Source organism: Mastomys coucha, unplaced genomic scaffold, assembly GCF_008632895.1.
Source record: "Mastomys coucha isolate ucsf_1 unplaced genomic scaffold, UCSF_Mcou_1 pScaffold1, whole genome shotgun sequence".
Classification (NCBI taxonomy): Eukaryota; Metazoa; Chordata; class Mammalia; order Rodentia; family Muridae; genus Mastomys; species Mastomys coucha.
The window spans coordinates 71,426,646-71,440,024 of NW_022196891.1; the positions used below are offsets into that span (position 1 = coordinate 71,426,646).

At 38.2% G+C, this 13,379-nt stretch overlaps 1 protein-coding gene across 1 annotated transcript in view; it reads left to right on the forward strand.

The window, feature by feature from the left end:
- Window positions 1–2,156: 2,156 nt before the first annotated feature.
- Window positions 2,157–13,379, forward strand: part of Spta1 (spectrin alpha, erythrocytic 1) — a 71,787-nt gene continuing 60,564 nt past the window's right edge. Inside the window, exons 1-8 of the mRNA XM_031390332.1 lie at window positions 2,157–2,299; window positions 3,528–3,764; window positions 4,987–5,112; window positions 7,836–7,976; window positions 8,692–8,838; window positions 10,144–10,277; window positions 10,832–10,976; window positions 12,921–13,075. Of these exons, the coding sequence (XP_031246192.1) occupies window positions 2,279–2,299; window positions 3,528–3,764; window positions 4,987–5,112; window positions 7,836–7,976; window positions 8,692–8,838; window positions 10,144–10,277; window positions 10,832–10,976; window positions 12,921–13,075 (1,106 nt within the window). The 5' untranslated portion in view covers window positions 2,157–2,278. The remainder of the gene's footprint in view (window positions 2,300–3,527; window positions 3,765–4,986; window positions 5,113–7,835; window positions 7,977–8,691; window positions 8,839–10,143; window positions 10,278–10,831; window positions 10,977–12,920; window positions 13,076–13,379) is intronic.

Here is a 13,379-nt window from a genome sequence, read left to right on the forward strand (position 1 = left end):
CACACACACACACATCCACACACACACACCACAGTGGTTCAATTGACAGGACCAGGTATCATGAAACAAAATTGTGTCTTCATTATATGAAAGACTTAAGTATAATATAAAACTGTGAGAAGGAAACCTGGGGCCAAGCTTCATGACGTAAGTCTTGGCATTGATTTCTGGGATTTGGGCACAAAGGCAGGAACAACAAAAGCAAAGGGGATGACCGGTGGATGGGGCTGGCTAGCACCAGTGCTTGTGATAGGGTATTAAACATTGTATGTGTTCATTTTGCTTTTGTGTTTTTCTTTAGTAAAGTAACCTAAAAGAATAAACCTTAGAAAGGAAGTTCCGCCTCCTTTACATATGTAAAATAGTATAGTTTCTGCCTCATGTCTTAGACATGTATAAATATGCAGTGAATGATTTAAACACATGTCCAAATGGTAATTATTACTCCAGTAACTTTAAAATATTGTTTCATTAACTTTAAGATAAACATGCTCATACAACTTATTATACTGTACTTTCTGTTTGAATGGTTAACGGTGCAGCCACATCTTATTTTTAAGAATGTGCTCTATGAGATCATAAATAAAGTCTCCCGATTTTGAGAAAGACCCTGGAGCAAAATTTGAAATAAGCTGTTGACTAAAGGACATTTCATTACCTGAAGTTGAGTCCCGTCAAAACAACTGAGTTGTATCTCTTAAAAAAAAAATCAGAACAAGAAAGTTATATCAGCTGGTGTAAGTTGCCTGGCTGGTGGTGCAGTGTCTGAGAGATCTTGGGGGTCCAGGTTAATTGAGACTGCTGGTCCTCCTACAGGGTTGCCCTCCTCCTCAGCTTCTTCCAGCCTTTCCCTAATTCAACTACAGGGGTCAGCAGCTTCTGTTCATTGGTTGGGGGTAAATATCTGCATCTGACTCTGTCAGCTGCTTGTTGGGTCTTTCGGAGGGCAGTCATGACAGGTCCCTTTTTGTGAGCACCCCATAGCCTCAGTAGTAGTCTCAGGCCTTGGGGCCTCCCCTTGAACTGGATCCACTTTGGACCTGTCACTAGGCCTCATTTTCTTTAGGCTCTTCTCCATTTTGTCCCTGCAGTTCTTTGAGACAGGAACAATTAGGGGGTCAGAGTTTTTGACTGTGGGATGGCAACCTCATCCCTCACTTGATGCCCTCCCTGTCTTTCTGCTGGAGGTGGGTTCTGCATGTTCCCTCTCCCCGCTGTAGGGCAAACACATAGAGACGATGCACCTAACCTGCAAGAGACTGGAGGCCCCAGGGAGTGGGGAGGGCTGGTAGGGTAGGTGTGGGTGGGGCAGGGGAAACATCCTCGTGGAGACACAGGAGGGAGGGGAGGTATGGGATGTGGAACAGTCAGAGGATGGATCAGGATGAGGACGAAATCTAGAGTGTAAAAAAAAAAAAAAACGATTAAATAAAAATTTAAAAACTTAAAAAAAAAAGAAAAAACGAAAAAACAAAGTCATGTTCCCTCTGAATTCCCTGAGCTCTGCAGTGTGGAATCAGAAGAAAGAGAAACCCGGAATTTCTTCCTGATTTTTAAATTCTCTTACCTTATAAGATCTATGACTGAATAAAAACACTAACTAGTACCCTCAGAGCTCCCAGGGACTCAACCACCAACCAAGGACTATACATGGTGGGACTGATGGCTCAGGCAGCATGTGTATAGTAGAGGATTGCAAAGTTGATCATCAATAGGAGGAGAGGAGCTCGGCCCTGTGAAGGTTCTGTGTCCCAGTGTAGGGGAATGCCAGGGCCAATAAGTGGGAGAGGGTGGGGTGGCAGGCATGGGGAGGGGAGAGGCAACAGGGGTTTGTTTTTGTTTGTTTCTTTGGTTTTTGGAGGGGAAACTGGGAAAGGAGAAATTTATATGTAAATAAAAAAAATATCTAATAAAAAAAAAAAACAGCCCAACACAAATACTGGCTTTTCATCTTTCACTGGTTTTCCTCCATACTTTTGCATCTGAAAACTCTGTTTCCTTTTCTTTGTAAAATACCTATTGAGGTTCTGAGAGCCACAGCCCCCAAAACTGCTGAGTCACCTGTCTGTGGAAGTCAGCGGCTGCCACAACTGAATATGTGCCCTGGAGATAATGCTGATTGTCTACGCTTGGCGGGATTCTGAAACTTTTTTTTTCTCTAGGCTTTAGCCACATTCACAGTTCTGACATTCCTATTTGAAGTGGACTGGACATTCAAAGAACTGTTTTTCTCTCTTAGCTACATTTCGTCTCGCCAAGTCTTAGACTCTGAGGAGAGATGGAAACTCCAAAGGAAACTGTGAGTACAGAAGAATTCTCATTCCTGATGATGTTAGGAAAGCTTGTCTCCTCGGAACCTTCGACTCCATCCTCACAGTGCCATAAAAATTATACTTGTTTGATTTTAAAGTAGCAAACGAGTTTTGATTTTAATTCTTTTATGAGGGTTTCACTTCTAAAAATAACCTAGCATTTACACCTATATAATAATAATAATAATAATAATAATAATAATAATAATAATAATAATAAATTTAATAATTACTTGCTAAAGTCAGATATACAGAAAACTACTAGGTAATTTGAAACCAAATAATCCCATTAAAACATTGTATCATTGTGGAATGACTTAATTTTAGAGTCATCTCAGGAATTACTGTCTATAAAGAAACCTAGTTTTTAAAAAATAAAGTAACATCAAAATATAAACTCAGTATTGCATATTTTGGATATAGGAAGTAAAGTGAGCAATGCCCATGCCCTCTAGACATGTCTCTATGGAATTTTTTTCTGAATATTGTTATACAAAAACTGGATTTCTTTAAGTTAAAGCATAATTTTGTGTTGACTAATAATATACTATTTTATATTCCAAAATCCAATTATTGAAACATTAATGATTTATACTTTGTGACAAGTGAGAAGACAGGTTAAATTTAGATTTTATTTTTAGTAGTTTTATTTTTTATTTTTTATTTTTTTAATAAATCAAATTAGAAAAGTACATAATACATGAGCTAAACTCTTAAGAAGAAAAGTACTTATTTGTCTGTATGATTCACTAAAGTAATTACAAACCATCCTGACTATTCCCTAAACTTACAGGGTGACCAGCTCTTATCAATGCTGTTTAACCTATGAAGGGTATAATATAGCATTTCTTTATTGTGCATCTGACATTTTGTGACGTTGCTTCAGCAGTCCAAATGTGTTCTTTCTATAGAACGTTTTGGATGGCTAAGAACGATTAATCTAAAAATAGCAATTGGTAGTTTAAAATTATACGATTATATTACAGCACCCATGAACCGTATGAATTAATAGGCTTAATAATTTGTAAACATAGATTCAATGTGGGTGAATGCGTTGGGATATTCAGGTGGGATCTAAACATGAGAACTAGCAACAGGTGCAGGCATCATTTATTTTTCTTTGTATCGTTTTAATTAACATAATAACCACACTCATGTGTGTTTTGGGATACAGAATAATATTTCAAAACATGAAGAGACCTTTTTCCCTTATAGGCTGTCGAAAGCAGTGGACCAAAGGTTCTCGAGACAGCAGAAGAAATCCAGCACAGGCGACAGGAGGTGTTAGACCAGTACCAGAGGTTCAAGGAACGTGTTGCTGAGAGAGGTCAGAAGCTCGAAGAGTCTTATCACTATCAAGTGTTCAGGAGAGATGCAGATGACCTGGAGAAGTGGATCATGGAAAAGCTTGAAATTGCAAAGGATAAGACATATGAACCCACAAATATACAGGTACGACCTCAGAACTGACCCTAAGTTCTCTAGAGGTTGAAATGGGCTTTTCCTTATGTTCATGTGGAGGGGTGGCTGTAAGCACTCCCTGGTGCTCTTTAGGGAACAAAGCCAAAATGGAGGGATGCGCAGTTTAAAAATTCAGTTAAGAAAAAGGCTAACGTTGCTTCTTCTTTACAATACTAGAAAGGTGAGCTAAAATAAAGAATAAAATTGACAGTATATTAGTTGTTGATAATACAGAATCATTCTGCATCATATTGAAGTTTCATTCAGAACTCACATTCTTTTATAATTAATACATAGATGTCACAGAAAGATTAGACTATCTAATAGAGATAAAAGTTGTGCTTCTAAATGTACTATGTCTTCCATTTCTTAACATTCAGGGTCCTATCTGCAAATAAAATTCACTGGAGTCATTGTTTTATGAGAGTTTATTAGACAAAATAGTGGCTACACGTTCAAGAAACTGGCATACCTTGTGCTTTCTATATTACAAAATTAATGATGAAAGAATTGATTTTTTAAAAAAATGAATAGTAAAACTTATCAGTGCTCCTAAAGCACTGTCTATTCTCTTCAGCTGGGGGTATTTTTCAAGCTTTTCTCAAAACTGTTATTTAGAGCTACTGTTAAATTCAAATAAAAGGTTGTAGGACAAGAACTTTGGTGGAAAGTTCTACAACTATTGGGATATTGCATAGGAAGATCATAAGGAACAAATTGGTGTTGAGCAGGCAAGTATGGAGCAAGACCTGGGTAATATATGATGTATGTGTCATGATTCACATATGTCAAGAGCAGAGCTCTTTATGAACTTTAAACAAATAATTTCATTTTCCTCATTGTACTTCTTAAAAGAGAATGCAGCGTGAGCCCTTTGGAAGGAAAAGGACAGTATGTATTACATGGTTTTATTCACAGAGGAGCTTCTAGAGTCTTGAGTAGATTATTATTTTATTGATAGTTTCCCCAAAGGAAGTGTCAACAGAAAAGACTGCCTTTATCACTTTTGACTCAAGAAGTCAAGTTCAGTTGTTTTTCTTGAATCACCCCTTGCTTGTTTCAGGATATGATTGCTTCTGCTATGGCCATGGGAAATATCTGAGTAAATGCAGAAGAGCAAGGAGTCTGCTTAGAATTGAGAGGAAGAACGAAAACTTGGTGTTCCCATAAGACTGCATTTCATTACTCATAAACTCTGATTCCTAAACTGCAGGGGAAATATCAGAAGCATGAATCCTTTGTATCAGAGGTGCAAGCCAAATCAAGAGTGCTTCCTGAGCTGGAAGAAGTCAGGGAAGCTCGATTTTCAGAAGATCATTTTGCCCATGAAGCCACCAAGGTAGGATGGTAGGATCTCAATTCTAGTTACTGATTGTGTTATCAGGATTTGCATGGATTATGCCAGGTAAACCTAAATGTAGCTGCTTTAGAACAAGGGTTGAAATTTCTTGCTCTCTATTGAAATTGAGGCAGGCAAAATGATAGCACACTTTGTATTTCATGGATGGAGAAGACCCGTGGTATGGAAAGCACTGGGCCATCCTTATATGTGTCCTTATGTCATGATCAAGCTATCTTCAGCCTATCCCATGTTTCTCAGATGAAATTTTTCTAAAGAATCTTATATTAGTTATTAATTCTGACTTCAGAGTGATGTTTATCCATTTCAATATTCTTTGAAATCTTTCCCTTGCCAGTGAAGTTTTAGGGTTTGGGTTTTTTCCCACAACACTCCCCATTTCTGATAGCATACTTTTCCACACTTTCCTTTCTACTTACAAAAAATAGGAGAAGAAAAACACTAAAATCTAACAATTTCAGAAAAATTTCCTTGGATGTCTAGACTTGAAGATCACTGTCATTTGAACAACCATTTACTACGGCGTACCAATTCTTAATGTCACAGCTACTTTCTCATTCTTATATTCTCCCTGCTATATTAGTAAGATTTTCAGCTTATATGATCTTAAATTATAAAACAATTTATATTACATGACTTACCATTGAGGCTTGTCTTTCTATATACAGCATAAACATTCTAGGACATGTTAATGATAACAAAATATGATCAGGAAAGAGATTGTTTTAACTAGAGAAATAATTCTATTAGAAAAAAAGGTATTAGCAAGAAAATCTTGAGTCTTTTCACTTGTTTAATATTGAGAGAGTTTTTAATATTATAGTGCTATGTGTAAACTCTTATATTAATTAAAATAATTTGAAACTAGATACGATGGTGTATGCCCAAAACCCCAGAGTGGAGAGATGGAGACAGAAGGGTCCTAAGTTCAGGTCTAATCTGAGCTACTGTCTCAGGGTCTTATTTCTGTGAAGAGACACCATGTTCAAGGCAACTCTTTCAAAGGAAACATTTATTTGGGTCTGGTTTACAGTTCAGGGATTTAGTTAATCATAATAGTAGGAAACATGACAGTGTGCAGGCAAACATGTGCTGGGAGAGCCAAGAGTTCTACATCTTGATCCACTTGTGCCATACTGCATGCCATACTGGGCATAGCTTGAGCACTGGAGACCTCAAAGCCTGCCCTCCGTGTTGACACACTTCAACAAGACTACACCTATTTTAACCTGGCCACACCTCCTAATATTGCCACTCCCTAGGAGTCAAGCATTCAAACCCATGAATCTATAGGGGGTATTTCTATTCAAACCATGACAGCTGCATAGTGAGATGTTGTTTTCTAAAACTTATAATGTAAAAAAAAAAAAAAAAAAAAAAAAAAAGAAATGTCTGAGAAGTGTTTAAAACAACTATCTATTACCAACAGTAAGGCTAGGCTACATACCCTAGAAAGGTTCAGAGAAATGATAGCAAGGTGTTGAAGATACAAGATTTTTAAAGGGATGGTACAGTGCTAACCAATTTCACATGATTGGTGAAACATGATGTTCTGGTCTAATCTAGCACTCAGCTGCCTCTACATGTTGTCAAACTATGCAGCACCAGAATGTGTTAATGTGTTTAATGTGTTTTCCAGTAACTCAGCAAAGTTGTTTGGTGGTAGAACATTCTCTGCCTTATCATCTACCCATCAGGAATCTTTCCATTCTTAGGGCTCAGTCAAAGTGAACAGTCTTCTATGAAAACTTCCCCCAGTGTCTTGTTTTCTCCACTTTTGCCATCTCCACTCTTTCAATTCTTTAAAATGTCAAGACATTTTAACAAAATTTTCTGTCATTGGAAAATTACATTTGGTTTAGCTTAGTAACTATTTTTATATTTTTTTCCCTCAGTAGAAACTTGTTGAACAATTAGCACAGGAAGACTGACACTTATTAATTAATTTATTTTTCATCCTGACCACAGTTTCACCCCCCCTCCTCCCCTCCCAGTCCTTCTCCATACCTACCCACGCCATCCACTCCTCATCCCTTTCTCTTCAGAAGGGGGGGGGGTGCTCTCATGAGTATCAACCAGCCATGGCATATCATGCTGGTAAGACTAGGCACATGCTTTTCTATTGAAGCTAGATAAGGCATCCGTAGGCCTTTAGGCCAGTAGGGTGAAAAAGTCCCAAAAGCAAGCAACAGAGTTAGAGACAACCCCTGCTGCAGCTGTTAGGAGCCCCACATGAAGACCAAACTGCACAACTGTGCAGTTTATATATGTTCAGAGGGCCTAAGTCAGTCCCAATCATGCTCACTGATTGGCAGTTCAGTCTCTTGTGACCCTATGGTCCCAGTTCATTCTGTAGGTCTTTTGTCCATGTTTCTGATTCTACACATACTTCGTGTTTCTATGTGTCATCAATTGTTTCTAATTATATTTTATTTATCATTGTATGTATATATCTGTGTTTCGTGTACACATATGTGTACATGAGTATGTACATGAATGCGCATATGTGTGTGTGTATGTGTGTGTGGGGTATTATGTCCATGTTTATGATCTGTATCATAGTGTGCTTATTGAGGTCAGAGGGTTCTCTCCTTCCACCATAGTTTTAAAAAATTAAACTCAGGTTGTCAGGTTTGGAAAGCAAATGCTTTTACCCACTGAACTATTTGCTAGCTCGACCATTTTGTTTCTCTCCCTTAAAGACCCATCTGAAGCAACTTCGCCAGCTGTGGGATCTGCTCTTGGAGTTGACTCAAGAGAAAAGTGATGTGCTGTTGCGGGCACTGAAGTTCTACCAATATTCTCAGGAGTGTGAAGACATCCTGGAGTGGGTCAAAGAGAAGGTACAGGCGCACATACTTGTGGGTGTTCTGATGGCTCTGTCCCGAGCACTGCATAGAAACTTTCTACAGCCTACTCGAGTAGTCTCGAGTAGTTGAGAAATCTGTTCCTTGACTTCATTCTTTGGGGAAAAGGTGAATTTTTGGCAAAGATTTGAGAGTATTCTGAAGATTGTTGTAGGGAACAAGGCTACATCTATGGTTGTGGTCATGGCAAAGACACCACACTTTAAATATGATCTAGGCTCAATGGCCTTCTCTTCCCATGCTGTTTTTCTTTACACCCTGGGTCTTGTCTGAAATAACTTCCAACTCCTGTTTCTCAGTACATAACAGCTATAGCTTTTTAAAGTTTTTCTAAATACTTCAAGGATAGTTCCACAGTCAGGGTTGATGTCCTATACACACAAAAGCTCAATGCAATACATTTTAGGAATACAATTTAGGAGGAATTGATCCCCCATCTTCTAAAACACACAAAGAATATCCAGAGGCTCACCCAGCAACCCCACTGATTTCACCAAAGAATTATCCCAAAAAACATTGATCCCAGACCAGGCTCCCATCCCAAAACACACTCCTGCTTCTTGCTCTTCTTTTGAAGGGTCCCCTGCGTTATCCTGAAATTATTATAACGGGGTCTTGGGGCTTTTGAATTGCAAAACAAATTAATTTTTTTTTTTTACTGGTGATTCTGTGAACTTTTCCACCATTACAGGAAGCTATAGTGACATTAGTGGAGCTGGGCGATGACTGGGAGCGAACTGAGGTCCTGCATAAGAAGTTTGAAGAGTTCCAGGAAGAACTGACAGCTCGGAAAGGAAAAGTGGATAGAGTGAACCAATATGCTAATGAGTGTGCCCAGGTGAGGGGGACACAAAAGAGGCATGCCAGAGAAAGGATGCTGAGCTTACAAAACTCCTTCCTGGCCACTCGAAGGTGGGATATGATGGGAATGTGACATTTCAAGAGAGTGGAGAGATGCACATCTATGTAGTAACTTGCCGTGAGCAAATTTTTTTCCTCTTCTGGTTTCACCCTCCCCTTTCTGGTTCCTAGAAATGGTTCTGTGTGTGTTTGTGTGTGTGTGTGTGTGTGTGTGTGTGTGTGTGTGTGTGTGTGCGCGCACGCGTGCACGCGCGCACTTAAAGAAAGAGATAGATAGACAGAGAAAATTAAATCTACAAGTAGCATAGACAAATTCTGTACCATAAATTTTATTGATGACTGTTTTTAAGCTCTCCTCATGAAACAAACAAAAGTATAGTAGCATAGAATTTATAATAATGTTTGACTATCCACATATATATGTGTGTATATATATATACATGTATATATTATATATACTATTATTATATAATATATTATAAGAGTCAGAGAAAAATGGAGATACACTATCATTTACTTAAAGCAATGCTTACATAAATTTTTAATGTCTGAGTTGACAAGGATTTACTGGGGCTAAATGCAAGAGAAAATTAGAACAATTGATTGTGCATATATGTATTTCCAATCAGAACTATATTTATGAATACATACATGTATATATAATATAGTGTAATATAGTATATATACATGAAATACATAAAGTCTGAGAGATGCCTTTATGGTGCATCATATTTAGGTTTTATTGTGCTCTCAGCTCTGCAGTGAATCTGTTAACAACCATGTTAGTAGCAGCAAGGATTCAGGATGAATGGAAACTAGAGGAAGACTAATGAAATCACTGCCAACATTTTCAAAGCATTTGTTCATCAACAGTTCCTACGTTTTTTTGTCTTTCCCACATTTTTACTGTACTAAAAGGCTCTTGTCTATTTAAAACTTTCTAAAAAACAACTACCCCAAAACTTGAATAGTTTTATGCGTGACTCGGATTCAGATTCCTGGGCTGGGTGGTTCTGATGTCATCTGGTCTTGTACATGGCTGCAATTATTTGGTGACTTAAAAACTACCAAATAACTATATTTAGTATTTGGCTAAAGGAAATAAGGCAACTTTCCTCTTATTTGGAGCCTTGCAAAGACAGCAAAGGCTTTATTTATGTCACTTGCCACTGCTGGAGAAGCCATGCTTCATTATCTGCCATTGTGACAAAGTATGCTGTGTAAAGGTCAATGTTAAAGTGACGTTTGGTATGATGCCATCTCTATCTGTTTCCTTTCTTAGGAGAACCATCCTAAGTTGCCTGAGATAAAGGCAAAACAGGATGAAGTCAATGCTGCCTGGGATCGTCTCTGGAGCCTAGCTCTCAAGAGACGAGAAAGTCTGTCAAATGCAGCAGACCTCCAGCGATTTAAAAGGTGTGGTGCTGAAATTATAGCACAGTGTGTAGAGGGCTGGCCTAGCACACCAGAGGCCCGGGCTCCAATCCACATCCCCACCTAAAGTAGGGAAGTAGAGGCAAAGAGAGTATATTCCTAGCCATCCCAGTAGTAGAAGCTGGTGGGTGAGGACTACAAAATGTGTGGACTTGGTCACTGTTCATAGGGTTCTGTTAATTAAAAAAAAGAAAAGAAAAAAAGAAAAAAATAATTGCTCAATTGGCTCTGAAGAAGCAAAGGGAGTGTAAGAATCACATGAGTCTGAGGGGAAGAGTAGCCTTCATAAATAACTTCTCCCGTGGCAGATACGAGAAGTGTCTCTGTGAGCTCTAAAGTCAAGAGACTTTGCACTAGAACATCTCAGTGAAGAAAACAAGCAAGACTGTTTTCAGTTACTTTGTGCTAGTTTGTTGAAAAGGGGAGTAGTTGCTCCTTGAGGGAACTAAGCTGGTCCTATTGTGAGGGCTGTGGGTCTGTAGGCTCTGCAATGCCTCCCATCTTGGTTTGTTGATGCTCATGACACTGTCTGCTAGGGATGTCAATGAAGCTATCCAGTGGATGGAGGAGAAGGAACCTCAACTCACCTCTGAGGACTATGGCAAAGATCTTGTTAGTTCCGAGGCACTGTTTCACAATCACAAGAGGCTTGAGAGGAATCTCGCTGTCATGGATGACAAGGTAAGCTTCTGCTGAAGAAATAATTAGCCCTAGGCATATAAAAAAGTATGTGGCCGTCCTCCTGCCTAGCACATCATGAAGAAGATGCAGTGGATTCATGGCTTCCAATGAAGGATGGATTCTTCTGTGTCACTGTAATACGCCTACTCATTCTAATTCATATTTGTTCACTGATGCTGCACAGTTCTTATAATATATATATATGTATATATATATATGTATATATATAGTGCAAATGTTTTATATGCTCTTTTGCAACTACAAAAAAAATACATCCAAGGATGACTGAATCATCTCTCTCAGTAAAACACCTTGGAACTAGAATTTTCCCTCTGAGCCCATTGTTTTTGTTTTTGTTTTTGTTTTTGCTTTATGTTGCAGTTGGATTCTGGTTTTTGATCTTTACACCAAAAATCAAGGAAGAAGAATTTTCTTCTTTCATAATAAACTGAAATACATTAGAAAGTAAACCTATCTTTTAGCTCCCTCCTAAAAGCTGAAAAGCTCTTGTTTTTATGTCTAGAGGAATAGACACAGACACCCTAAACCTCAGATCAATCCTATATTCTTAGACAATTCCCATGTTTGATTTCTTCCTCTGTTACTGACATTTTTGCCACAACACCCAGAAGAAACTATTTAAGGGTAGACACACTTCTTTTGTCTAACAATTTTAGAGATTTAAGTCCATCATTTCTTAGCCTTATGAACTTTGGAAGAACATCATGATGATGAAAAAGTGTGGTGGAGGGTAGCTATTCGCTTCATGGCTGACAAGGAAGTAGAGAAAGTAATACAAGGAAGGTATACAGTAGAGTTCCAGAGAATATGTCCCCATTGACCTGCTTCCTGCAACTAAACCCAGCCTCTTACCTGCTACCCAGCCCCCCATACCAGATTATGAATTCATCAAGAGATTCATTCACTGATTAGTTAGAGCTCTAATTATCTCTAGCAGCAGTCTGTTTCCACTAATACAGTTCCTACTATATCCCACCGTGATAACAAGGGGTTGTTGTTTTGAAGTCAGTTGTTCTTAGAGTCAATAATCCTACCATCTGGAGAGAGAAGATAGTACTCACCTTGTTATTATGATGCCCATAGATACCCAAAGAGGTGCTTTACTAAGCTATGAATTTATTAACCCAATAGTTTTTGTACGCAGAACTTACCATAATATTTCAGTTCACAACTTTACCTATAATTAAGGTGGATACTTGTATGATTCCAATGAAGGGACAGGACAGAAAAAGATCATACCTGCCTGTTTTGAATAAAGCCCTGTCCCTGTGACCATTTGCAACATTCTACTTTCATTCTTCTTCATTGATTGATTTGTTCTTGGTCTTTTTTCCTCTAATAATACATTCTAAAATTATAGGATTTGATATGTTATAATAAAAAACTCTCAACAGTATCTGAGTATGTTTGAGAATGGTGGCATGAGGAGAGTCACCCATGTGACTACATTTTGCTATATCATCTCTGGCATGAAGCTCTAAAGGAGTCATGTAGTGTTCTTGTTTGGACAAATGTGTCCTGTATGATGACATCTACAGAGACAGAGATGGTGCAGAATAAACTGTTTCAAATCTTGTTTCAGACAAGAGATGGTTGACTGAGTAAGTTGAACAGTACTTCTCTGCTGTCATTAATATAAGAGGGGAATAAGAACCATTTCTTAAAAACAAGAAAGAATTCTTAATAGTCTTGTTGATTGAACAACATGAAATAAGAAAATGATTATAAAATACTAAACATAGTTATGGATAATAAGGATTTTAAAATTGTCATTAACATAGGATATTTTGTCTTGGTCAAGTGTGTTAATATAAATATAGTTATCAATTATTGCTATCCATGTTTTTTATTACAATCTCCCCCATAATTCTGCCATGAGTCAGAATGCTTGAATTTTTAGTAGGTTTCTTTCTTATTCCGAAGGTGAAGGAGTTATGTGCCAAAGCAGACAAGCTGATGCTTTCCCATCCTGCAGACGCACCTCAGATCCAGCAGATGAATGTGGATCTAGTCTCCAACTGGGAACGCATCCGTGCCTTGGCCACTAACAGATATGCAAAGCTGAAGGCTTCTTATGGGTCAGAACATGTGCACATTGTTCTATCTCTTTCAAGGGACCCTAAAGCAGATTAAAAGCTGAAAGAATACAGCTGTCCTGCCTGCTCTGTAGAAGCAAATGACATTTTAATTTGCCAAATGAATTTCTTTGCAGACTGGTATAGTACTCAGTGTCACACCCCACCTCAACCACACCCCTTTATCTTACCTATCTACGTCATTGTTAAATATTATAGTGTAGCCTATAAAATTGGAAAGCTCTTGACTCCAGCAAAAGTTGTAAATAAAGTTTCAAGCAAAAGAGAGTCAAAATAGGCCCAGAAT